The sequence below is a fragment of the Polypterus senegalus genome, chromosome 10 (genome assembly GCF_016835505.1).
Source record: "Polypterus senegalus isolate Bchr_013 chromosome 10, ASM1683550v1, whole genome shotgun sequence".
Lineage (NCBI taxonomy): Eukaryota > Metazoa > Chordata > Cladistia > Polypteriformes > Polypteridae > Polypterus > Polypterus senegalus.
In genome coordinates, this window is record NC_053163.1 from 84,967,753 (window position 1) to 84,992,632 (window position 24,880).

At 39.4% G+C, this 24,880-nt stretch overlaps 1 protein-coding gene across 1 annotated transcript in view; it reads right to left on the reverse strand.

The window, feature by feature from the left end:
- Window positions 1-766: 766 nt before the first annotated feature.
- Window positions 767-24,880, reverse strand: part of xpnpep2 (X-prolyl aminopeptidase (aminopeptidase P) 2, membrane-bound) — a 142,431-nt gene continuing 118,317 nt past the window's right edge. The window contains exons 11-21 of the mRNA XM_039766060.1: window positions 20,126-20,215; window positions 19,502-19,611; window positions 19,326-19,403; window positions 16,261-16,332; window positions 13,738-13,798; window positions 10,715-10,784; window positions 7,360-7,464; window positions 7,047-7,106; window positions 4,089-4,165; window positions 2,825-2,917; window positions 767-1,631 (exon numbers count right to left, since the gene is read on the reverse strand). Coding sequence (XP_039621994.1) covers window positions 1,428-1,631; window positions 2,825-2,917; window positions 4,089-4,165; window positions 7,047-7,106; window positions 7,360-7,464; window positions 10,715-10,784; window positions 13,738-13,798; window positions 16,261-16,332; window positions 19,326-19,403; window positions 19,502-19,611; window positions 20,126-20,215 — 1,020 coding nt within the window. The 3' untranslated portion in view covers window positions 767-1,427. The remainder of the gene's footprint in view (window positions 1,632-2,824; window positions 2,918-4,088; window positions 4,166-7,046; window positions 7,107-7,359; window positions 7,465-10,714; window positions 10,785-13,737; window positions 13,799-16,260; window positions 16,333-19,325; window positions 19,404-19,501; window positions 19,612-20,125; window positions 20,216-24,880) is intronic.

Consider the following 24,880-nt stretch of genomic DNA (forward strand, 5'->3'; position numbering starts at 1 on the left):
AGTACAATTCGTGTGTAAGCAGTAGGGATAGGAAAAATATCACTCATGAATGAAAAAAGTAAAATTCTTAGATTTTTATCCACAAATGCTTCAAGAATAATTTTTAGACTTTCCTTCTGTGACGGCATCAGACACAGCAGTTGAAATTTATGAGGCACACCTGGACTAGACCATTTGCAATACTTAATGTTCCCTTATTTGATGTTGCAAGTTGCTGAGGTCTGTGAAACAAAGCAAAAGGCACAATTCTAGACAGGATAAGGCAAACATCTCTATTATAAAGCATTTAAAGCAAGACGACAGATGTGCTATACTCTCTTTACTGCCAAATGAGAAGAACTGCAGATTTGACCCATGTTTCTAAATATTCTTACACATATAATCTGACATTATTAATATAACTAAACCCTGCAAAGTAGTAGAAAGTGAGCAAAAAAGAATGATTTAAAGAGGAAACAAAAGCAGAAGAGTAGCAGCAAGGCAAAATTCAGACTTCCTGTAAACGCTTCTTTCCACTCACTGGCGTCATAGTTTGCCATGTGCACATGTGAACTTCCCCTTTATGAGATGAATCATGGCAACCAAACCAACACTGTGACATGACATTAAAAGCAAATGTGGTGTGGAGATATCTGCTCAAATGTATTTGAAGCTCACTTGTAGAGTAATTTACTTGGGCCACCATTGCTTGCACTCGGTGTAGTAGAGACGTGGCAGCTACCTGCACCACGAGGACTCAACCAAAACACTCACCACTTCCATGGGGCAGGGCTGAGGGAGAGTTTATTGAGACTGAGGAAACAAAGAGGATGCAGTTTTTAAATGTTCTTTACATCATAATTCTTTCATACGTTCTGATACTTTATCAGGGATTTGGTTTTGAGACACATACTGTGCACAAACCGAGGTTCTAGATTATAACAATTCAGTCAATCAATCATTTAGTCTTCTGCAGAGCTGTAATGATCTCAACATAGTCTACATGACATTTTATGCTATTGCACTTCATGACAATCTCGGTCCCACGCTCTGATCCTTACCTCACACTCTGTTGTTGCAGCACAAATTGAAATCAGGGAAATGTTTAAGTTAAAACCTGGATGCTTTGATCATACAGGATCCAAACTGTACTCACTTTTTCTTTATAAACAAAGAGTAGAAGAATGCTGCTTTCTTTATATTGTCATCCAGCAGATATCCTTTTTTTGTGAATATATGAGAAGATATCATCTTATACTGCACGTGTGAAAAAATAGATTTGTTTCATTTTATGTACTAATTAATGTAAATCAAAAACCAACACAATCATTTTAATTAAGGAAAAAAAAATACACATTTTAGTTTAGTTATAACTTATTAAAATCCTTAATCCAAATTTTCGGCAAAACTGACCATCCAAAGCCGCAGTGCCAATTAGATGAAAGTTTTTAGCAAATACTTTGCAGCACGATGGCATTTGAAATGAAGGCCGCCGCCACACTGAGGACTGAGGCTCTTGTCACAAGGCTGCCAGATTCAAATGGCTCCGTGTTTTTTTGCAGCCAATTGTATTCTTTTGTCAGCTGCTGCGCCTTTAGTTTCGGTGCAACCACTTTGCGAATCTCTTGGTAGTAATCATTCAGCCATTCAATCTGGAATGAAAAAAAACAATTAAAGAAGAGAAAAGCCTGTGTCTTTTTTTTTTTGTTGTTTATTCTATTAGTCAAAAAGAGTAGTGTAGCCATAAGTGACCCCATCATACAGTATTTGTTCTGAACAATGGGGGTCTGTACATATAGGTTAGAAAATAAAAAATAGCAATGTCATTATTTCAGCAATGCCAATTAATGTAAAAAATGAGTGATTTTTTTTGGTCTTATTTGACCCAAACATTGGAGCAGGAGTTAGAGCTGCTGTCTCAGACACCGGAGTTTAAATCTGAGCTTGCACTGCCTCTCCTTGTCCACATTGGTCTTCACTGAGTACTCTGGTTTACTCCCACAATCCAAAGGTGTGCATGTTAGGCTGATTGAAAGTGTGGGAACGTGCTAGAGTCTGCCCTGTGAAGTACTGGCACCTCATCAATGCCTGCCTCCTGGCCTAAGCTCATACTATTGTGAGTTGTGGCTACAGAAGATGGACGGATAAACCTTACCTGTATTAGATCATATAACTATATAATGAACTCAGGAACACTGCTTACAAAGACGAACAAAATAAGTAAATCATTAAATCTTAGTTAAAAAAGAGATTTTGTCCTTGGAAATTGCAAAGGTGGTAAAGCCCAGTGACTACATTTGTATCCATTCTGCATGGGCACCTGATTTCAAAAAAGACTGACACCAGTCTAGAGTTGGTGGCTGAAAGGAACTCAAGATGAGTCAGTACTGTGGATCAGCACATCCTCCTGGTGTTACATCAGCAAAGCTATTTCATGTGGACAAGAACGTGACGTTCAGTAGTGTGTTTGTGTATGCTAACATATTGTCATAAGCTGAAAGGCAGGAGCCAAAGTCCTGTTTCAAGAGGCCATGTGCACACATTGGTTCAAGCGAGAAGAAACCTGCAGCTCCACTGGGTTAGCAGAACTGAAAGGGAATTGAATCACATCATCTAAGATTAATGAAGTCTGAGTGGGTAAGTCGATTAAAAAACTTGAAATGTGTAGCTTTTGTGTTTTAAATTCATTCTGACTTTGTGAAGACCACCAGATCATTTTCAGATTGTGGATAGCTAATATTTTGTGTCTACTAGCCCAAGTGAAGAATGAATACCACTGGCAATCACTACGCTTGTTGGCTAAGTTCACATGCTCATGCTTATGTGGTCAGAGTGATCTTCTTACCTGCTCCTTCATCATGATGGAGGTGTCTATGAGTTTCCTGTCATATGGGACCAGAGAGACTGTCTTGAATGTGAGGTATGGGGTGGTACCAAACTGTTGGAAAAGAGAACAAACGAGCAATAGAAAAGGCAAAAAGAGGGAAGATGCTGTTCTGCAACATTTAGAGTTATAAACAGCACTTTGGTCTAATTGTGGGCTCTTGCTCTTCTTTTCTAGTGACCGGAATTTACCATTATCAGTTGACCAGTTAATTTTAAAGACATGTGAAACTTCCCAAAAAGATAAAGACACATTGTTCACAGTGATGTATGAATTAAATGGAGGATCTAAACATCATATTTTCTTATATACTTTTAAGATGGGGCGGCACAGTAGGTAGCACTGCACCTCGCAGTAAAGAGACCCGGGTTCGCTTCCCAGGTCCTCCCTGCGTGGAGTTTGCATGTTCTCCCCGTGTCTGCGTGGGTTTCCTCCGGGCGCTCCGGTTTCTTCCCACAGTCCAAAGACATGCAGGTTAGGTGCATTGGCGATTCTAAATTGTCCACAGTGTGTGCTTGGTGTATGGGTGTGTGCGCCCTGTGGTGGGCTGGCACCCTGCCCGGGGTTTGTTCCTGCCTTGCACCCTCTGTTGGCTGGGATTGGCTCCGGCAGACCCCCGTGACCCTGTAGTTAGGATATAGCGGGTTGGATAATGGATGGATGGACATTTAAGATGAGTTCTTATTTTATAACCATATCCAAATCTAATTATGAAATGAAAATGATCCATAAATCAACACATTGTGTGATCCTCAGTAAATTAATTGCTCAACAAGTTACATTTATTTATAGGACTATAATATTAACAAAGCACTACAAGTTACATGTATTTATAAGACGTTAATATTAACAAATCAATGAAGCAACTATGAGGGAAATGTCAAGACATTCATAACTCCCAGTTTCTTTTATCTTAAATTGTCATATTTAAATGCATATTGTTGATTTTAAAAGTCTTAGGAAAGCCTCAATAAACTGAATACTTAATCGTTTTTGACCCTGCCATCAGAATAATACTTCCAGGTTCAGAAATACATGGAGATGAAATTTCCATTTGTCACGGCTGTTGTTTTTGACAGCTTCGTTTATGAAATAATAGGTTCAGAAATAATTATTATACATTTTAAACAATTGATCCAAATTATTCTGAGTTAGTTCTGAGGTGTTCATTTATTTGGCTGTAAGCTGCTGGTCACACAAGTCCTTGACAGTTTGTTATTCTCACCTGTGTTTTAGCCTGGACCACAAGAGCAATATCTTCAATTCGAATCCCAAATTCACCATCCATGTAAAATCCTGGCTCTGTGTAAAAACACTGAATAAGTAACTTTATATGTCAGAAAACAATATTGTGCATAAATGCATTTTATGTTCTGTCCTTCAGTACCAAGTATCTAAATTAGAATCGCAAGTTAAACAAGCCTATAGGTCTTAAACAATAGACTCAGAATTCCTTTCCTAACAATATATATTTTGTAGTTTGTGCTTTGTATTTTTGTGCTTTTTTTTACTAAACTAAGATACAAGCTGTTCCATCGGCAGTTCAGTGGCCATAAATAGGATGGATATAAAAAAAATAAAATAAATGAATAGCAAATGGTGAAGACAACAATACACCATCACAGCAAGTACAACATAAATAAATTGAAAATACAAATAAGCAACCATAAAATTCAACCACCACAAGAGTATAGATAGATAGATAGATAGATAGATAGATAGATAGATAGATAGATAGATAGATAGATAGATAGATAGATAGATACTTTATTAATCCCAAGGGGAAATTCACATAATCCAGCAGCAGTATACTTATACAAAAAACAATATTTAATTAAATAGTAATAAAAATGCATGTAAAAACAGACAATAACTTTGAATAATGTTAGCATTTACTCCCCCGGGTGGAACTGAAGAGTCGCATAGTGTGGGGGAGAAACGATCTCCTCAGTCTGTCATTGGAGCAGGACAGTGACAAAAGTAGATCAAAATTATCAAAAGGTAGATCAGAATGCCAAATCTCAAATAAATTTGCCATTCAAAATGCAACAGTTTCTTATTTCAGTGTGATGTGGAGTCAAGCAGGCTAGAATGTGTAAATGATCAGGTTAAAATACAGTACAGAAAATTAAATATGGTGTCACACACGTGCGCATGGGAGGCAGCTAAAGGGATTGAGTAAGGACAGTTCCGAGACATACCGGGATGTGGCAGAGTGCACTGACTGTTTTTCTTTCTTGCCTGCAGACCATTCATGGGAGATTCCACCTGGTCATCTTGACGTCACTTCCGGGACCAAGCCAATGGAAGGAGACCTTGCCGGCTCCGGCCCCTGTGGTGTCACGTCCGGGCTCGCACCAATGGTCTTAGACCTACATGAGCCCGACCCCTTTGACTTCACTTCCTGTCTTCCCCTTTAAAAGCCTCCATCTTTTCACTATTCCCTGAATTCTGTTTTGGACTCAGTTTTGTGCACATCACTGCTGTATCAATTTAAGCAACTTTGCAGCCAGGAAACCAATTATATGGGTGGCTGCCCCAAATCTTTATATGACTCTGAGTCAAGTTTGTGACAATGGTGTATGTAATAACCCTTTTAGTCACCTTAGCTGAGCTCCACAGCTTTCAGACTTTCTGATTTGCTTGCCAAGGTGAACCTGGAACTGCCTAATTCTATCCACATTCATCTCTACCTCCATGACTGGCCTTCTGAAAATGGCTTCCCTTCTTCCTATCAATAAATATCATCCCCGGGAACTCCCTGACTGACCCCAAGAAGTCTCCCAACACTGTATATCTTGGTTTCTGCCAGCAATTGTTACCATTTCACCCTAGCCCATATTATCATCCCATGTTTTACATTGGCCAAAACCCAGACATTTGGTCAGGAAGACTCTTGTCCTATCTGGTGTCTCTGCTGAATCCTGCAACTGAAAAAAGTTGAGCTAGCCTAACGTAATGCATTGTTAGGAGATTAGTTGGACAACATCCTATCCTGTGGTTATTTTGTGTCTCTAAATTGTGCTTATTAGTGTGTGCCCAGTGTTAAACTGGAGTGCAGTCCTGGACTGACAAGACACACTCTGACTCCTTGTGACACTGAACTACACTGAGAAACTGCTTGAAACTCTTTGTAAAGTTTTATTGTAGAACCTCCATTTGGAGTAGAGATGCCTCTGGATAACGTTTAATTATTGTGTGACTAATCCATCCCAGGTACTAATGCTTGCTCTAGTTTCAGCATATTTTATGCCTTTTATTAGGTGGTCTGTCAAAGAGTGGGCCATTTCTAGCCCTTGCTCTATTACAGCCACTTCAACTGGGAGGTCTTCATTTTTTTAACATGTAAACCTCTGTACACAGTAAAAGGTTGTGTACACAGCTGAGGACTGGAGGATACAGACCATGCTCCAATACATATTTCTGTCATTTTCCAAACCCACTCATTACATTTCTAGATGATAGAGTGAGGTGACATTATCCAAGTTGCATCAGGTGCAAAGTAAAGTAGTAACCAACCATTGCTGGGCAAACTCACTCACTGTACACCAACACTCACTCTTACTGCATGAATTTAGAGTCCCCAATTACCGTCACACATCCATCATTAGGAAGAGATCATGCCAACCTCACACATCTAGTGTTTGGACTGGGATTAAAAATGAGGACACCTGAGCCCTGACAGCTGATCCAATCAAACCTTCTATTCTACAGTAAAGTATAAAGACAGAAAACTGCACTGAATTGAATAGCATCTGTAAAAACATTTCCAAGCGTTCAGTATTAGATCTGGTGATGGATAATTCACTCTTGCCTTCAAGGGAGACATTGAATTTGAGAGACTGGAGCTGCACACACTCAAGGTAAATCTTAAATCCATGTAACCAGCAAGTCTTTGGGGAAGTGGCAGGAAAATGTAAGTGTCTGAAATAAAAACTACACAGATATAGAGATAATGTGTAGGCCCTTCATGGACAACAACCTGGTGTGGGAGTCAATTCCAGGACACTACCTCCTTGAGGTGGCAACATTGTTTCATGTACTGCTATTCCTTGGGTGGAGCACATTAGGATGCATTTACTTGAGAGAAGATGATTCTGTCACCAGCTATACCACCCAGAGTACTCGTGCCTCCTTGGTGAGGCCTCGGTATGGAAAGATTACAAATTGATGAGGGTCCTACCTATGGAAGTGAACATCCCTGGGCGCATGCCAATATTGTTACCTTGAAACCCAACAGGCCCTATAGAGGAAAAAAATAAATTATATATATTAGAGAAATGCATAAAACAGAATGTTCAATTATCCAGAAAACAAAGGCTCAGTATTGTTCCCTTTATATTTACATTACAAAGGTCCATGCTCCTTTCATTAGGAACATTTCAATATCTTGCTTGAATGCAAATCTTTCTGATTTCATCTTTTTTTCCGCTATACAGTGGGCCGTTCTTTTCCCCAATGCCATCAAAGGTCATCAGCACAGTCTTAACACTTACATTCATGAACACAAAAGTAGTTCCCAATTCCATGGCCTGTTCCATGACCATAATTCAGACCAACTTTCCAGAGTGCCTGCCGAGCTAACATCTCTATGTTTCTACCTGTGGGAGTAAGAGACTTTAATAAGCAGCAAAACACTGAAAATACCACCACTAAAAATGCAGTGTGTGCAACAACAATTAGGAAATAATTCACTCTGCACTCTCTCTTTAGACTCTACTCCAGAAGATACTCTGCGCCCTTCTGATGATTCATTGTGGTCTTTACTGATACACATTGGCATGAAAACTCCACTGTGGAATTTGTTCTCCCTCTCAAGACTATCCCCTTCCTATGCCAAAATCATGCCATTTCTGCATGTGGAAAACATTGCCAGCTGGATGGCTCTCCAAAATAAGTAAAAAAAAAAACCTCAGCAACTTATGAAAGGTAATAATGTGTTTGTGTGCATATATGCTGTATATAGTATCTGCCAAATAATGCAAAGAGTACACGACACGTGTTTTGCCCTAATTGGGGCTCATTAGGTATACTCACTTTTGCTTCCCCTTGCAGGGATCGAACCTCAGACATTGCGCCATGGCGGCTGGTTCATTTACCTGACAGGGTGTAGATCGGAGAATTGCATGCATAGGTCTGATCGCAATCTGATATTTGGGTGGTTACCTACCAGGTAACGCTTGTGGTTGTTTGGTCATTTGGCAGACATCTGTCACTGCCTCTCAGTTGCAAGAAGCAGATCACAGACATGATATATAGTACCAGCTAATATACACTAATGAGTTTTGTAAAGCATGTAGTAATAAAATGGATTGCATTTTTCATTCCAACAGATGGCACATCAAAAACTTTTGTAGCAATAAAATGCATTCTCTTGTAACGACAAATGAAATGCATATGTCTCTGTTATGTGCCATTCAGCGTGGGAATCATGAAAGCATTGTTAATGTTAGTGATGCACCATCTGTTGGAATGACAGAAAATTAGGAACTGGACAGACACACAGACATGTATCCTTTTAATAAGGTGAAAATGCTAGCATTTAAAAGTTTGGAATCTCCCAGAAATGTTAATGTTTTTGATAAAAATTGATACTAAAACCATTAGTGTATTAAAAAATACAGCCAAAACATTACTAGTGTTGCTAAGTGAAATGACTCATTTTGAATTTATTATTCACATAACTGTAAAGCCTCACTTTCAGCAGTCATTCTTTCAGTGTCCTAGTGATTAACTCCCTTGACTTACCATGTTTAAATACTAATTGTGTATTAGAGAAACCTTTGTAATTGTATTAGCATCACTCAAACCTGCCATTCTGTTCAATAAAGCAAGCAAACTGTCTTTCCTTGGGTTGGCAGGTACTGACATTCCTAAAGTTAAGTTCTGGGTTCAAAAATGGCCAAACTGGAATATCTACCTCAAGAATCATGTCAGTCTTTTAGTTTTTTTTCTTTTTCAGAATGAAGGTTATTTCATGCGACAGATTGCCAGGAAACTGAAGATTTCACACAAAGGCGTCTATTACTTTCTTTAGAGAAGAGGACAAACTGGATCTAACCATGACAGAAAAAGATTGGGAAGGCTCAGATGGACAACTGCATAAAAGGAGAAGTACATCAGAGTCTGTTGGGAGAGAAACAAGCATCTTACAAGCCATCAGTTGGCATATTGCTTTTCTTTCTTAAATACACACCAAGATACCATTTCATCTGCAACAGAGAAAAGACAATTCCAAGATGCTGGCATTAGAAGCGGCCTATCAAAGCAAAAGACACACGTGAAACTGATAAATAAAAAGAAAAGGTTAAAATGGAAGAGAATACAAACATTGGATAGCAGATGACTGGAGAAGCAAATTATCGATAGCACCCCGGAGTCATCTTTTCTTTGTCACAGATGACACTGGTATGTGGCATGTATTTAAGGCAGAAGCTACCTGAGGACCTGTAAGACATTTGCTTTTCAAACAACACACTCCTTCTCCTTTTATGCAGCTACACGTCAGGGCCTTCCCCTTCTTTGTCTGCCATGTCTAGATCCAGTTCACCCTTTTCTCTCCAGACAGTAGCAGACACATTTGTATGAAGTCTTCAATTTGTTGGTAGCCTCCATTCTGCAAAGAAACAACAGACTGACATGGCTATTGTGTAAGTACACAGACACATGGGGAGGACATGCTCTACATATAAATGGAAAATTACAGTACTGTTGATCCTTTAGAGAACATTATACTTTGCCCTTTCGTCTTTACTCTTGTGACTCAGAAGAAATAAATGTTATTCATTGATTTTCATGTTGCTGAATTCACTTTTTGCTCCTTGAGTATTTTTGCCCGTTGCATTAGAGTCAGCCAGGACAGCAGTCTTAGTTTCCTAACATATTGCTGGAAAATGCTGGAAAGTCCCATCTATCACTTCTCTCTTTCCTGGGTGCCTCAGTTTTCAATATAAATTTGCTCATCTGGGGAATACATCTGGCTGTGAGCCCTATGAGATGGCAACAGTGCACTCCGCCTGCAGCATTTATGAAGACTTTCCAAAGATAAATGCTTTGTGACACCATGTGATCAAAAATTTTCATTGCTTTAGTGAAATGGATGAATTGCTGTCTGTTAAAAATTGATGGTCCTGACCCTGCAGTCATTTCACACATGTGATAATGAACTCATTTACTTGTGTAAGATCTTAAAGTGGGAGCTATCAAGTCAGGCTAGGCAGAAAGCTTTGAATTTCAAATGTGAGTCAGCTTCAAATATATTTTGCATTATGGCAGGATCTAGCAGTATTTTGTATTATTTGTTCTACTTTTGTGGATTGATGTATTATGGTTTTAATAAGTTTCATGTTTATGTTTTGAGTCCCGGGATGAGCAATGATGATGTTATTGAAGGCTTGGGGCATACTGCTGAAAGTTGACTGTAGCTAAACCTCATGAATAAGAAGACATCTTGTCCTTAAACACATTTATGGCTTTCATTCTCAGACTTGTGCATCACAAAGAAAAGATTCAATTCTGTGTGAGAACAGAAAAGAAATACTAGTCATTTGATAAAGAGATCTTTAACGGTTTACATAAGAATAGTTTTATGACGTCAGCATCTTATTTTCTTTGTGGCTCTGGTATGATGTTGCTAGCTTGCTTTATCTCTACTTTTCATACAAAATAACAATTCGATCTAAAAGCCATCCAGGTAGATTATGGCTTTGGATTTGTTAGGCTTCGCAGCGCAGTAAAACAGCAGCTTGGCATGTAATCACACTCATCCATATGTACAGTATACACTAAGCTTACCTCCAGTATATTTATTGAGTGTCATAAAAATAGGATTCCCTGATATTTCAGGCTTACCTCTTGTTCCATCAGGAAAAATGAGCTTTGACAAGTCAATGTTGCCCATAAGAACTCTAGTGTAGGCTGTCTGAAAATGAGAAAAACCACATTATTGAAATTAATCTGTTATAAACCATGACGGTTGTAGTGTAATTATTCTTGTTTCTGAAAACTTAGTAACAAAACAAACTGCAAGTTAATCCTCTGGTTTACAAAACAAAGTCCTCTAAAATGCTCACTGTAAGCCAGATTTAACTCCCTTTTTATCTTAACTAAAGATTGCTACTGTGATCCTGATTTGGATAAAACTAATCAGAGGAACTGATGGATGGATGGATTGGTTGATGTTATGGATGTTGAAAAAGATTGGGATTAAGTACATCAACATGAACTATCCAGAAGTGTCATTTCTTTTGGAACTCCTGTTATTATGGAGCAGTACTCTCAGTGTACGGTATCTCTCAGTCAGGGTGTTGTGTAATATATGACGTATCTAACTGTACAAAATGATTCACCCCTCTACGGAGACACTAAAGAGCGAATCACCTCTGGCATGTAAGATTTCAGTGTTACTCGCCAAACTTTTGTTCATTGAGTATTGAGCCGGGTGACAGAGCCAAAAACGTTATCATGATTTTTCTGAATTGATTGATCTTAGTTTTTATCACAATATAGAAATTCATATTACTGTTATAATTTTTAAAGAGTATCTATCTTAGTGATATAGAATTGAATTTGAATTTAAGTGGTAATTTTTTCTATATTAAAAATTCTCTGTAATCCTAAATTTCAACAAGCAAAAGTTGTATCTCGATAATACTGTATGTTTATATCATCATTTTTTTTTTTATTTATTTATTTTTTTATTAATTTTATTACAATCAATACATAGCAATCAAGTTTTTACAAAAAAAAGAATTATGTTAAGAACAGATCGATCCCCACCCCTGAGAGAGAGAGCAAGCCAAACGGTGTAAAATTTAAGGCTTGTAAACATACCTAAATTAATAAATTCTCTGTGCTTTATAAACTTATTTTAAAATATTACTGATTAGATCCTGCCATGTTTTGAAAAAGTCTGTACGGTTCCTCTAACTGAGTATTTGATTTTTTCCAATTTCAAATAATATAACACATCGGTTTCCCACTGACTTAAAAGAGGAGAGTTTGGGTTCTTCCAGTTTATCAGAATAAGTCTGCGTGCCAACAGTGTAGTGAATGCAATCACAATTTGTTTGTCCTTCTCCACTTTAAGCCCCTCTGGAAGAACCCCAAACACAGCTGTTAATGGGTTAGGAGGGATTGTGAGTCCAAGGCCGTCTGAAAGGTGATTAAAAATTTTTGTCCAGAATAATGTTAATTTGGTGCAGGCCCAGAACATGTGACCTAGTGAGGCTGGAGCTAATTTGCAGCGTTCACAGGTTGGATCATGCCCTGGAAACATTTTGGAGAGTTTTAGTCGAGACAGATGTGCTCGATATATAATTTTGAGTTGTATAATTGTATGCTTTGCGCATATGGAGCTCGAGTGAATTCTCTGCATTGCTACTTTACACTCCTTTTCTGATATATTAATTGAGAGATCTTTTTCCCAGTGTCCTCTTGGATCTTTAAAAGGGAGGGATTGTAAAATGATTTTATATATTGTAGAGATGGAGTCTAATTCCTTAAAATTGAGCAATATTTTTTCCAGCGTGGATGAGGGTGCAAGATGAGGGAAATCTGGAAGGTTCTGTTTAACAAAGTTCCTGATTTGAAGATAGTGAAAGAAATGTGTAGCTGGAATGTTAAATTTGGAATGTAATTGTTCATAGGATGCAAAGATGTTGTCTATATAAAGATCTCTAAGCAAGTTTGTTTATATCATCATTATATGAAGCCAAATGATAATATTGAATTATTGCCCGTCACTCATTATCTACTCTCTCTCTCTCTATATAAAATCCTAAGCCTAAAAGTGCAACGATTTTATATGACGTTTTTAGGTCACGCTTTAAAGTGGGCTTATTTTAAAACCTACATATATATGTTTGGTATCATTCTTTTCAGAATTTATCAAACTTTAATTTGATGTTGTTAGATTTCCGGGTTCTTATTTCATTTTTAAATTATAAACTAAAAAAATATCAAGAACGCACATCCTGTGAGACGAGACTTTGTGCCAATATATTTAACCACACCCCAAGCTGGAAATAAAACATAAGCAGCAGGACAGCTGCTGTTACAGGCTTTTAAATGTTTAAATATTTGGGCAACTGCTGTACAGCTGAAATATATAAGCATTTGTTTTAGAAATGTCATGAAGAGACTGCTGAAATGGTCAAGTAAACAAGAAGAATGTTCCAGAGGGATGGTTCAAAAAACTGGCTGATGTAATGTTCTCTCATGCACCTAGTGAGACTTGCTAGTCGGCATGTGTACAGTTTTCATCACAGAATAATCTGAATTCAAGAGATATTGAAGAATGCTGATATAATGGAGGAAGACTTTTGTTTTAGGCTGTTTGTTCTCTTTGCTAAAGCACATCATGTCTTTTAACCAATCAGAGTATTATATGTATGCACTAATCAGCACTTTTATGCAAATTCAAATGCCTATAAATATAACCTTTCACCTGTACTTTTTGATTACTCTGACCGTGCTGTAACGGACTGCTGTGATGGATGCTTCTTCTTCAGCAAGGTGCTGCATGGGTAATAAGTGATACAGAAGGACAAGCTTTCTCCTGCTTGATTACTGACTCAAAAACTTTTCATCAAACTTGTCCTAGTAAAGGATACATTTCTTTCTTTAATTAAAGTTTCGATTTTTACCACACAGCTTTGTTCTTGTTTAACATTCTGTATTTGAGGCTGATTTTGTGTTATTTTGTTAGATTACGGTTTTTTGATCTTGTCTCAGTTCCTGGTCTTAAATTTTCATTCTGTGCCGTGCCAGTTATTCTTGACTGACTTTTCTTTCTATTTACACTATTAATTCTTACTAAATATATTCAGCACCTAATTTTCACACAAATGTCCAAATAACTGAGTCTGACTGACCTTTTGGAATTCTGAAGGAGTTCCCCAGTGTAGAGTTCTTGTAATGTCAGTGGTGCCATCCCTGGATACGTAAAACAAACAAACAAAGAGAAATGCTTTTCAGAAAATAAAATGCAGACAATACAAAGGAAATGGGTGGCAGCAAGCCTTGTTTGGATTTGATAGCTTGCTGGAAAGTCACAAGTTACTACTGTTCTTGCAGCCTGATGTAGTGGACAGTAAAGGCGTACTCAGCAGCAGCCGTGAGGCAGATGAATCAGTCATGAATGATACCTGGCTTCCTCTGCAGGGCAGATAAGCAATTCTTTCCGTGCCACCAGCTGTCTATACACACACTTTGTGACCTTCAGTGGTAACAGCTGCTCAAGTGAGGCCTCAGCGCCACTGCTGCATTTCAGTTCTCATTTCTTTAAATATGACAACAAATAGCTACAACTATTAAAACTACATATATTCTCAGTATATAATTATACCTCCAAAAATCTTGCCAACTACAACAAATTGTATGTGTTAGTTGCTTACTAAGGTACCCACTACACACTCTAAATATACAATTATTTAATATCTCTATTTACAGTGCATTTAATGGCAGTGGGAGATGTGGGCTTTCTGTACAATTGTGTTATAGACTCTCACAGCAACATGACAGAGTTTCTAGGCCTTTCTTCCTCTGTAGTTCCCCCAGCCTCACATTTGACTCAGTCCTTGGGAGCCTTTATAGATTTATTCCTATAAAAAAGAGTATTAATACTAATCTCTTCCATTACTTATTTCCTGCATTATGCTTTCTACTCATAAATGGTATTCTTTATACTTTTGTTAGCTCAAAGGGGTCTGGTCTTAAAAAACAAACAAACATGACAATTGATGGCAGTAGCCAGATTTCCATAAAACTCCTACTGTATATACACTCACCGGACACTTTATTAGATTTACCTGTTTAACTGCTTCTTAACACAAATATCTGATCAGCCAATTACAAGGCTGTACCTCAATAAATTTAAGTTTGTAGACGTAGTCAAGATGACCTGCTGAAGTTCAAACCAAGCATCAGAATGGTGAAGAAAGGTGATTGAAGGGACTTTGAACGTGGCGTGGTTGTTGGTGGGCTGATCTGAGAATTTCAGAAACTGCTGATCTACTGGGAATTTCACGCACAGCCATCTTTAGGGTTTACAGAGAAAGGTCTGAAAAAGGGAAAATATCCAGTGAGCGGCAGTTCTCAAGTGAAAATGCCTTGCTGATGCCAGAGGTCAGAGGAGACTGTCCAGACTGATAGAACGGCAAAAGTAATTCAAATAATGGGGTGGAACAGTGGCACAGTGGTAGCACTGCTGCCTAGCAGTAAGGAGACCTGGGTTCACTTCCCAGGTCCTACCTGCGTGGAGTTTGCATGTTCTCCCCGTGTCTGCGTGGGTTTCCTCCCACAGTCCAAAAACATGCAGGTTAGATGCATTGGCAATCCTAAGTTGTCCCTAGTGTGTGCTTGGTGTTTGCCCTGCGGTGGGCTGGTACCCTGCCCGGGCTTTGTTCCTGCTTTGCACCCTGTGCTGGCTGGGATTGGCTCCAGCAGACCCCCGTGACCCTCTGTTAGGATATAGCAGGTTGGAAACTGATTGACTGACAAACTCTATACAACTGAGGTATGCAGAAGTGCATCTCTGAATGTACAGCACGTCACACCTTGAAGCAGGTGGACTACAGCAGCAGGAGACCACACTGGGTGCCATCAGTTAAGAACAGTCAACTGAGGCTATATCATGAGCATGGGCTCACAAAAATTGGACAATAGCTGATTAGAAAAACATTGCCTGGTCTGATTTCTGCTGTGACATTCAGATGGTAGGGTCAGAATTTGGTGTGAACAACATGAAAGCATGGATCCATCCTGCCTTGTATCAATGGTTCAGGCCGGTGGTGTACTGGTGTAGGGGATATTTTCTTGGCACACTTTGGGTCCCTTAGTATCAGTTGAGCATCGTTTAAATGCCACAGCCAACCTGAATATTTTTGCTGACCTTGTCCATCCCTTTATGACCGCAGTGTACCCATCTTCTGATGGCTACTTCCAGCAGGATAATGCACCATGTAACAAAGTTCAGATCATCATAAACTGGTTTCTTGAAAATGACAATGAGTTCATTGTATTCAAATGGCCTCCACAGTCAACAGATCTCAATCCAATAGAGCACCTTTTGGATTGTGGTGGAACTGGAGATTTGCATCATGGATGTGTAGCTGACAATTCTGTATAAACTGTGTTGGTATCATGTCAATATGGACCAAAATCCCTGAGGAATGTTTTCAGCAGCTTGTTGAATCTATACCACAAAGAATTATGGTGGTTCTGAAGGCAAAAGGGATTCCAACTCCGTACTAACAAGATGTACCTTATAAAGTGGCCAGTGAGTGTATTATAATAACAAGAACTTCATTATACAGTATACATCATAGTCACTAAGATTACGTGATATTTTCTATGTAGTAAAACTCTCAGTTATTGCTTATTTTTTCAGTACCCACAGATATTGTCCTCCAGAATCAATGAGATACATCTCGTCAACACTCAGCCTCCGACTGCTGTTCTCGTTGGGGCTGGAAAATAAATATACAGGAAAGCTTTTAAATGAAGCTTAACTCCAAACACAGTACAGTAAATTAAATTATCAGAAAGCAGAAAATCTATAGAACTATTCAAAAAGGATGGCATTCTGTCATGCCTGAGGATTGTGATGTGTCACTGGAACATAAATCATAGATATACAGTACTTAATCCTAGAGAATCTTTGCAGCTTGTGAACAACTTGCAGTTTTAGGATTAGAGATGTGGGATGTGGAGTTTTTGTCCTTTTCCATTTGATGCTCTCAAGGGTACACCACAACTAGTGACATAAGAACATGCCAAGAATAATGGGTGAGCCTTATTATACTTAATGTCCTATTCTTTCCTTCACTTTTGATGGTTTATGCTAAGTAAGGTAAACCAGGCATTGACAATTAAAATGGATGAGCCTGCTCCCTTTTCTCCTTCTAAATCATTGTATCATTAATGTGACATTTTACAAAATCATGAGAGGTGAGTATCTCCCACAGAAAGTGTGATTTTGAGATGGATGGAAATGTAAAGCTTGCTATGAGACTTGTGTAGTTTTAGTTACTTAGGAAGATTTTCTACTGCTCCACTGGTTGCAAACTGTAAATCACTTGGGAAGAGGCTTCAAATTAAAAAGTATGCAGCATCATTCATAATGGAACTCAGTTTTGTTTTCATTCTCTCATTCACTGCTACCTCCAGGAGGTCCAGAATGCATCCCATAATTGAGCCTGCTCACTTAATTAGGTTGTTAATTTGGTTGGTTTCCCTTAAAGTGATGTTACCAGCCCAGCACACCACATTGTAGAAAATGGCACTGGCCATCACAATAATTGTAGAATATGTGAAGGATGTCACTTCCCACATTAAAGAAACACAGTCTCCTAAAAAAGCCCTCTGTGCCCTTTCTTGTGAAGTACCTCTATGTTCTGAGACCAGTCCAACCTGTCATTAATGTGGAACCCCAAGTACTTGTAGGAGTGGACCACATCTACATCTACTCCTGGAATAGTTACCAGACATGAAGGCCAGATGACCAGCATGCAAATTGAGACTCTCTCTGAGGCACCAGCACATGACTCAACATTACTGTGCTGCCCTAAGAAAAAAATCTATATATATAGAGTATATATGGCTAGAGATCCACAAACAGAGAAAATGAGTCACGTATCTTCAAATAGTTTTTTTATTCCTAAGCTTTCAACAACCTATCAGGTGTCATCATCAGAGGCAAATGATTAGACATACAAGAATCAAAGGCAATATACAGCTGGTGAAGGTCAGAGGTGGGGTGTTTTCATTAGAGAGCCAAGAGACTCTTAGCATTGGCTCTTGAATTTTACTTGCACGGTGCCCCAGTTAAATATGTGTATGTGTGTAAATCAGAAACCATGGTTCTTTCCTTCTGACAGCATTGTGATGTTCCTGTATACGTGTTGAGAGTATTTTAGATGTTTGTCCCACATATACTGCTGGGCATGCATTGCATGGAATACCATAAACTTTGTTTCTTATCTCCTTGGTTGTTGGTTTTTTGCTTTTAGCATTGAAAAGGACAGTCCATAAAGCATTTGCTGGTTTGTGTGCTGCCTTCATCCCAGATCTGGACAGGATGGACGCATTCTGTACTATCTGACACGCCACAATGATAAGGTAGGGTGTGGTAAGTGCAGTGAGGGACAAAGTTAGAGGCTATGTCTAAAGCTGGTAGGCTGTTGAAAACTTGAAATAAAAAACTATTTTACATGACTCATTTTCTCCCTTTATGAATCCTCTACATATATATATATATATATATATATAGTGTGGCAGGAGGCTGGGGGGCAGACCCAGCCAGGATGCCTGGAAGGACTAGGAGGCAGTTTATACGTTCCCCAGGAAACGAGGTGGCAACCACCCAGGATAAGGACGGGACCACAGGGATGGAGACAGGATGCTCAAACCCACTGGAGCCTGTGGCCCGCTAGGGGGCCCCCGAGCATAGCAGAGCCCGGGAAACCTGCACTTCTGCCATACCTGAGCAGGTGGAGAAAAGAACCTTCCAGGGATGCCCAGAGTGCTAGTGTGGCACTTCCGCCACACCAGGAAGTGCCGCTGGAAGGGCATCAGCAAGCACTTGGAGCACATCCGGGTGAACATAAAAGGGGCCGCCTTCCTACAGTCGGGGAGCAAGAGTCGGGAGCTGAAGGTGGATGAAGCTCCAGGGACAGGAGGAAGAAAGGTGGCCCAAGGACAGTTGAAAGCCCAAGTAAGGGTGTTCGGTGCGGGAAGCACTGTGAATGTGCGGGACTTATGTTTGGGGACACTTGTATGAACAAAAGCTGTGCCCTCTACTCGCTTCACTCGCCCACAACAGAACCCCAACCACCGGGGGCACGCATCATGCTAGCCACTTTGCGTTTCTGCCACTCATGTTGTGAAGTGCGGAGGTGCTGAACGCACGCTAAGGACATGTGGACGAATCAGCTGCTTTATTGCAGCTGCTGCTACCAAGCTGTGTGATCTGCATGTCGCGCTGTGCAACAATTATTTAAAAGCCTGTACAGCAGCTGTGTTTTTGTCTCATCTCATTTGTCTCCGTGAAATTGTTTGTAAGTGGGGTGTGACTTCAAAGTGTCTCCCCGAGATGATCACATCTTGACCCCAATTTTTTTTATATAATATATATATATATATACGGGGTGAGTCAAAATTATGTTAACACTAGTGGTCCTGCTATGTATATACTTATATACAATTTTTGTGGACAATTTATGTGCCACATATGGTACAAGTGTTGAACATGATGGCAAACAGCTTGAGACATTCCTGTAAATTGTCTTGTACTTATGAAGTATGTTTTGTGAATAAACTGTTTCCGCCATTCAAACGTTAACATAATTTTGACTCACCCTGTGTGTGTATAAATATATATAGTCAGAGTCTTGACATTGATTGATGACAACTACAAGAAAGACGGGGATGTAACAAGTTATTTAAAAATTCTGAAAATTACCTGTAATGAGCCAATGCAGCATTTGGGCCACTGGCAGAAATGGTCGCAAAGCTTGACCCCTTTGCAAATGGTTGCTGACTGCAGATTAGCAAACAGATAAAGGAGGATGATGTTACAAAAGACATGATTTATCAATGAAGGCTTGGTGAGACAAAATGAATGAGTTTGGGCCTCACCTACGCATCTCATCCACATAATCGGCAGCCATTACTTCATCAACTGTGCCCTTTGGGACATTCTCCTCTAGCCAGACCAGAAGCTGAATGACAGCCACAGCATCTCTCACCTTTGGGGCAGGGAGATGAGAAACAGATTATAACTATGAAAAAATGGAAAGAACTGCTTTGTTTTTGAGAGCCTTTACGCAAGGATGTTCCACTCCTCTGAGCTAATGTTAGAAAGCTTACAGATACAAATACTTCTGCTATTTTTAAATCTTATTAGCAATTTGAAAAAAGTAAAAGATGCAGTTTCATGATGTGTTGAGTGTTATAATTAAAGTCTTGCTCGAGATTCATAATAGAACACAAACATACAAATTTTCACACACTGAACAATGATAAGCCCGAAAAATGTGGATGTACCAATTAAGTACATTTATCCAAATAAGAAATCTTTGGCATATTTCCATGGTAAATGCTTATAAGCAGAAGGCAGAACATCCAAAGCACTGAAGACATCTATCTTATCAAGCAGACACTCCAACATTAGGTATCTTTCGTAATCGCACATTGTCATACTGACCCCACCCTGCACAGTGCCACCCCCCATACTAATAATAATAATATAAAAATTCTTACATGGGCCTCCTTTAGGATTCTCTGTTCAGTTTCATCCTTTACGGACTTGGTGATGAGTACTGGAGAGTATTCACTCAGAACCAGTTTTTCCTATTTAATTGGAAAAAAAGAAACACTTAAAAGGATTTTCCCAGCAGCCTTTTTGGCCGCCATCACATTCTTAGCCTGATTTTACTTTGAAAAATTGCCTGCTTTGCATCTTTTGTTCAAAGTAAATGAACAAAGGAAATGCAACGACTGCTCAACTTTTCCAGTGCTTTTGATTTGTAGATTGAAGCCTTGGTCTTAAATTGAACAGGTGAATGTAAAATATTGTGTATGGAAGACTGAATGTCTACAAGAGCTATATTTTTTGTGAAGCATTTTGATTAAATCTATTCAGATGTTAAATAGTGAAATACTTATATTGTGGAACAGAGAAGTAAACATTCGAATTGTTTAAAGCATTGCTGAAAAATCCATTCTGTCTTCAAAGATTGCTGAACATACTGCTAGACTGTACAATTGTAGTAATCATTTTGAGCCAGATAAACACACACACACACTCACAACATGAGGCACTTAAAACACTTTCTTTTTGCTTATGCTATACACATGCTTCTATAATGTGTGCAGTTTTTATTATGTTTAACAAATGTCCACAATAAATACCATTCAAACAAACATATGCTTTCCATGTTTCCAAAGACAGGGGCCTTGGGAGTTGATGTCACTTAATCAGGATCAACCAGAGCCTCTCTTCATGGAGGCTGAACTAGTATTCTGGTAGTTTACAGACCAGGCTCTTAACCAGGAGCAGGGCCGTTATTAGGCATGGGCGAGAAGGCCAGTCGCCCGTGGCCCCGAGACAAAAGGGGCCCCATCATTCGATGTTTTTTTTTTTTTAAGATCAACGCAAGCTACGTATCTGTACTACAAAGTTTAATGCTAAGCTTACTGCCCTTTCCCGGGGCAGGGACACTGCAACAGGTAACTGGGGCTTGGGGCCATCGCTATGGCCAGGGCCCTGCGCAGGCGGAGCCCTGTTATGACACGCCCCCACAAAAGTCATTAAATAGAGTGCTCTCATTGGAGGAGACCATTCTGTTCCAGACCACGGTTGCATCGTGAGCGTGGGCGCGGACTTCTTCCTGTGTTTTTCTGTCGCGTATAATGCTTTCTTCTCTTTTTTGCTTTGGCATTGGCCTTATCGCACTCTGCTCATAACTGCGTCTTATTCATGTTAGCAGTTTCGCACGTACCGTATTAATATGAAATGCAGTTATCCATCTAGTGCTGCTAAACGAAAGAAAAAGGCAGACGATGTACCCTTTATTGAGACACAAAAAGGAGCTTTGCTGAAATTTGTCGTGGCCGAAAAGGTGCATTCTCCTACTGATTCCTTTCAAAACCGACCAGCAGTAAGCAACGAGCAGCATGCCAGTTACTGTCGCTGCTGGGGAACGCAGCTTTTCTAAGCTAAAAATAATCAAGAATTACCTCAGGACAGCCATGTTACAAGAACGATTGAATGCTTTAGCATTAATGCCCATTGAGCGAGACGTTGTCCAATCGCTTGATTACTCAGCCTTAATTAAAGATTTCGCAAGTGTTAAAGTATGAAAAGTTGATTTAGTTTCTTGAGCTTAATTCTGGAATGTTCTTTAGCCCAAGTTTTAATTTGGTAGAAAAAAATGGAAAATGGTATAAAAAACACACTTTTTAATTGTGACAAAAAAATAAACAAAATGCTCTAAAATTTGTAAAAATATGCACCACTGCACTGCACATTTTGCACACGCTGGGCTTATCTACAGTGGTGTGAAAAACTATTTGCCCCCTTCCTGATTTCTTATTCTTTTGCATGTTTGTCACACAAAATGTTTCTGATCATCAAACACATTTAACCATTAGTCAAATATAACACAAGTAAACACAAAATGCAGTTTTAAATGATGGTTTTTATTATTTAGGGAGAAAAAAAATCCAAACCTGCATGGCCCTGTGTGAAAAAGTAATTGCCCCCTGAAGCTAATAACTAGTTGGGCCACCCTTAGCAGCAATAACTGCAATCAAGCGTTTGCGATAACTGCAATGAGTCTTTTACAGCGCTCTGGAGGAATTTTGGCCCACTCATCTTTGCAGAATTGTTGTAATTCAGCTTTATTTGAGGGTTTTCTAGCATGAACCGCCTTTTTAAGGTCATGCCATAGCATCTCAATTGGATTCAGGTCAGGACTTTGACTAGGCCACTCCAAAGTCTTCATTTTGTTTTTCCTCAGCCATTCAGAGGTGGATTTGCTGGTGTGTTTTGGGTCATTGTCCTGTTGCAGCACCCAAGATCGCTTCAGCTTGAGTTGACGAACAGATGGCCGGACATTCTCCTTCAGGATTTTTTGGTAGGCAGTAGAATTCATGGTTCCATCTATCACAGCAAGCCTTCCAGGTCCTGAAGCAGCAAAACAACCCCAGACCATCACACTACCACCACCATATTTTACTGTTGGTATGATGTTCTTTTCTGAAATCCTGTGTTACTTTTACGCCAGATGTAACGGACATTTGCCTTCCAAAAGTTCAACTTTTGTCTCATCAGTCCACAAGGTATTTTCCCAAAAGTCTTGGCAATCATTGAGATGTTTCTTAGCAAAATTCAGACGAGCCCTAATGTTCTTTTGCTTAACAGTGGTTTGCGTCTTGGAAATCTGCCATGCAGGCCGATTTTGCCCAGTCTCTTTCTTATGGTGGAGTCGTGAACACTGACCTTAATTGAGGCAAGTGAGGCCTGCAGTTCTTTAGACATTGTCCTGGGGTCATTTGTGACCTCTCGGATGAGTCGTCTCTGCGCTCTTGGGGTAATTTTGGTCGGCCGGCCACTCCTGGGAAGGTTCACCACTGTTCCATGTTTTTGCCATTTGTGGATAATGGCTCTCACTGTGGTTCGCTGGAGTCCCAAAGCTTTAGAAATGGCTTTATAACCTTTACCAGACTGATAGATCTCAATTACTTCTGTTCTCATTTGTTCCTGAATTTCTTTGGATCTTGGCATGATGTCTAGCTTTTGAGGTGCTTTTAGTCTACTTCTCTGTGTCAGGCAGCTCCTATTTAAGTGATTTCTTGATTGAAACAGGTGTGGCAGTAATCAGGCCTGGGGGTGGCTACGGAAATTGAACTCAGGTGTGATACACCACAGTTAGGTTATTTTTTTAACAAGGGGGCAATTACTTTTTCACACAGGGCCATGTAGGTTTGGATTTTTGTTCTCCCTAAATAATAAAAACCATCATTTAAAAACTGCATTTTGTGTTTACTTGTGTTATATTTGACTAATGGTTAAATGTGTTTGATGATCAGAAACATTTTGTGTGACAAACATGCAAAAGAATAAGAAATCAGGAAGGGGGCAAATAGTTTTTCACACCACTGTACATACCTCCAAATGGTGCCCAGTGGAAACAGGTCAAATCTGGCTGAACTTTAGCTAATACTACACACATTAGGGCCCCCACAGTCTAATAATGCCCAGGGCCCCCAGTGTCCTGAGAACGGCCCTGCCAGGAGGCCACAGCACCACAACTGTGCAGCAATTTAACTCCTTTAAAGTGGGCAATGGTTTCTTAACTTTAAGGACTGGGCAGGCCTACTGCAAAGAAAGTTCTAACAAAATATAAATGTTCCAAAAATAATGATGACCTACTGAGGGTCCAACATGCAAATGCTGAAATTCATAGTAAAAAAAAAACCAAACTTTAAAACCTTGACTGAGCTAAACTAATGACTTCCTCCAAATAACACTGAATGTCAATCCATTTATGTATTCACTGGGCCCACTTATGCAATGTTTAGAACTGCAGTAAATCAGTGCCTTGGTAACATCAAATACAAGTCTGGAACCAATGGTAGATGGAACTGTTCAATTTTACATTTACACACAGGATTGTATATTGTTAGCCCTGTGGACTCTGTAGCTTTATATGTTACAGTTCCTCCATGCATCTATCCACGATCAAGTGTATTTGAGTAAATTCAGAGTTGTAGAAAGAATGAAGCCTATCTTAACTACAGCAGGCTGATGTTAGGACTAAAACATGATGGCCTTGAAACAGTCATCTACTGAACACTAACAGAGACATCTCTCTGTGTGCTTGACATCTCTAATTTAAGCAGAAGATCAGAAATGTATTTCTTTTTTATAGCAAGTAGGTTGCACCCATCCATTGTAGGTTTGTAGAGAGCTAGAAACATACGCCACAAGTATCACATGCAAGGCAGGATGCCATTACTTGGCTGAGGAGAGTCATGTACTCCATTCAGACACCCACATTATTGCATTTTGCATTTACTAATAAATCTCACGTGCATAGTTTTCACTTGCTTTGCCCACTTTCACAATACAGGAAGCCGCCACAGAGTGAGACACTGTACTCAAGACTGAGACCAGTATGAGATAGAATCATGAGGGCATAACAATACACACTCATACTCTCAGTTGAAACTTGTAGTTTAGAGTTTCCAATTAGTTTTTTTGAATATGTTTTATAACAACAACAAAAATCTTCAAAGGGCTTTAACAGGCCTCATTTTTTGACAGCCTCCCAGCCTTGACTCCCTAAGAAGACAAGAAAAAAACTCCAAAAGAAACAAAAACCTTGGAGGGAAAAAAATGGAATAAATGCAATTCAGAGAGAGACCCCCTTCCAGGTAGGTTGAGTATGCTATGGGTGTCAAAAAATTGGATAAATACAACACACAAAGCAGAGCACAAGTAATCTTCTC